Source organism: Octopus bimaculoides, chromosome 9 (genome assembly GCF_001194135.2).
Source record: "Octopus bimaculoides isolate UCB-OBI-ISO-001 chromosome 9, ASM119413v2, whole genome shotgun sequence".
NCBI classification, from domain to species: Eukaryota; Metazoa; Mollusca; class Cephalopoda; order Octopoda; family Octopodidae; genus Octopus; species Octopus bimaculoides.
This window is the reverse complement of record NC_068989.1, coordinates 85,432,309-85,435,325: the sequence shown is the minus strand read 5'-3', so window position 1 is coordinate 85,435,325 and position 3,017 is coordinate 85,432,309. Positions and strand designations below refer to the sequence as shown.

General features: G+C 35.5%; 1 protein-coding gene across 1 annotated transcript in view; it reads left to right on the top strand.

The window, feature by feature from the left end:
• Positions 1-3,017, top strand: part of LOC106869544 (leucine-rich repeat flightless-interacting protein 2) — a 199,009-nt gene that overhangs the window by 135,990 nt on the left and 60,002 nt on the right. Inside the window, exon 5 of the mRNA XM_052970940.1 lies at positions 337-507. Coding sequence (XP_052826900.1) covers positions 337-507 — 171 coding nt within the window. The remainder of the gene's footprint in view (positions 1-336; positions 508-3,017) is intronic.

Genomic DNA, 3,017 nt, shown 5'->3' with positions numbered 1-3,017 from the left:
AGAGAGAGAGAGAGAGAGAGAGAGAGAGAAAAACAACTGATGAAAGGTCGTTCTTTATGCTGTTTGTCTTGTTTTCCATTTGTGTCTTTCGTTGTTTGAAAAAATAGTTCATATGCCATGTACTCGTACTTCGTATTTTTTTGTTGTACACATTTCATGATGTCCTGTGCCCACATATGCATGTATATATGTATAGATGTATGTATGTACATATACGTATGTATATACACATATATATATATTATTTATATTATTATAATATATCTATTGTAGGTATGCATATATAATTTGTATTTTTTATATTTCATCTCTTTCTTTGTCTCTCTGTTATTACAGTCACAGCTGAATGAATTAGAAGATAAGTACAAAAAAGCTATGGTGGGTTCAGCCCAACTCCATAATGAGAAGCAGGCCCTTGTTTATGAAGTTGATCTCCTTAAGGATCAGGTGGAAGAACAGGAGGAAGAAGTCATTGAATATCAACGTCAGTTTAAGGATAAATGTAAAGTAAGTTTATTAAGTGCTCCATTTCCATGTGGCAACATGTTTTTGCTGAGTTAAAAGCCACATGTTTTGTGTAGTAGCCTGCATTTTGTGTAGACATAGTTGGAGATAACAGGGTCTCCTCCCGCAGGCTTCGGTCAGTGGTTTATCAGTTATAATCATCCATAAGTGTTAGAAATAAGTAACCTTCACACTTACCACTTTTGTTGTTCTGAAAGAGGGAGAGACTAAGTGGTTGTTTGATCTGCTCAAAATTGCAGCCAAATTCTCTTAAATTGTGTCATACCGCTTTCAGAAATGAGGGACACTTTGCACAGTATAATTCAAGATATACAAAATAAAAGAATGACCACTGCTGTGAAGGCTTGTTGCCTAGTGGTTAGGGTATTGCACTCATGATTGCTAGATCATGGGTTCAATTCCTGGGCGATGTGTTGTATTCTTGAACAAAACACTTCTGTTTGCAAGATGTATCTATAAAGCTAATTTAGGGGTCCACCAGAGTAAAATAGTAATCAAAGGGGTCCATAGGTAAAAAATAGTTGAAAATTACTGATGTTGAGGCATCCTTCATGGCTTGTTATGACTGTGTGATTTAACTCTTCCTCAGTGATACAAACCCATAGGTATCACCTCTCTTTCTATGTCACAGAAGAGTGGTTAGCTGTAGGAAGAAGCTTATTCAACTGTAAAACTGCATACACACAGATAAAAAAGCAATAAATTAACTATGTCAGGTCTCTTATTTCTTGTACGTGACTGGAAGTATTATCTCCTCTGACAGAAGTGCTACTCTAAAGCAATGAGTTCACTTCCAAAGGTTCACAATTACAAGTTTGAATTGTACAGCAGTTCATTTAGACCATTACACCAATTTTGAAGTACTAGCATTATACACATGTTCTTGAAATAAAGTTCTTGTGTTACATGTGTGATGTAAAAAGTAATTGACTGAAGTAAAAATGAAAAAAATGAAATCAACCTACCTCTCATGGTAGAATAGAGATACAGCAATTTGATGTTTCATTCAACTAAAACGAGTCTTTCTCAGAATTCCTGAACAAGAATAGAGCAAATGTTTCTGTGGAATGAATATTTCTACTCTGGTTGAATTCTCTGCAATGCAATGAGAGGCCAAATTTTGGTTTCCTCTTTGTAAGGTTAATTCCTGATTGAGGAACACTTTTCTGTCTGCTTGGTGAAAATGGCAAATAACAAACAATTCCCTTGGTTACATGAAGGTCACTTCACAAAAACATTGTTGCTTCTATTATATTCTTCCTATTCATGTAAAATATTGAAACAAAAGAAATCTTAAAGTGCCCTGTAAAACATTGGTTAATGTATAATTAAATTATTTTAATGGTAAAAACCATATAAATTGGCATGCATATTTGTGTGTGAAGGGTGTTTATTTAGCCTTAGGCTGGCTCTGACTGAGCAGACCTATAAAGTTATTCGAGACATTACTATCTTTTTTTTTCAGTTTCATCAAGAACTCTTGCACTATATTATCTAAAGTGCCCTTCCTTTTTTAAGACAATAGGATGTATTTTGAAAGAGATTTGACTGCTAGTTAAACCTGAGTGTGAACACAACACATTACTCCTCTTTCATTCCCAACCCATCATATAGGGAGTTGATACAACTTAACAAATTTATCTTCCCTTACATTATATATTAATGATATCTTAACTTTATGATGTCTTAGTTACCTGACATCTTAGTGCAATGGGTATTAGTGGTGTTGTCCTAGCTAAGTGTTATCTTAATCATGTAATGTCTTGACTATATGGTGAGCTTGCTCCCCAACTACATGGTTCTGGGTTCAGTCCCACTGCATGGCACCTTAGGTAAATATCTTCTACTATAACCCCAGGCCAACCAAAGCCTTGTTAGTAGGTTTGGTTAAATAAAGCCTGAAAGAAACATGTCGTGCGTGCGTATGTGTGTGTGGGGGGATTGTCTCTTTGGTTAACATCACATGATGGTTGTAAAATGATTGTCATTGTCATACAGGCTGTGCCAGTCATTTCCAATAATTTATGAGAAAATGGTCTGGCCATGGAGAAATATTACCTTGCTTGGAAACAGATGAGAGTTAGTGACAGGAAGAGCATCTGGTTGCAGAAAATCTGCCTTTGTAAACTCCATCCAAATCATGAAAGCCTGGAAAAACCTATGTTAAAATGGTGGTGATAATGATATGCACTACATCACAGTTAAGAAAAGGAGGATGGCTAAATATTAACCTCTTCCTCATTGTGAATTAACGATGTAGAATTATGTATAATATTGTAGAATATTCCCAGGTATTTGGAGCAGCCATATATGCACTCTAGTCCCTGGTGCTCGTAAGTCTCATCTTTTTTCATGCCTAGTATGCTACTGGTACCTACTTAACTATGGAGGTAATTTTATATCATATTGACATACTTACTAATCTCTTTTTCTTCTCTTTCTCTCTCTCTTTCTCTCTCTCTCTCTTTCTCTCTCTCTCTCTTTCTCTTTCT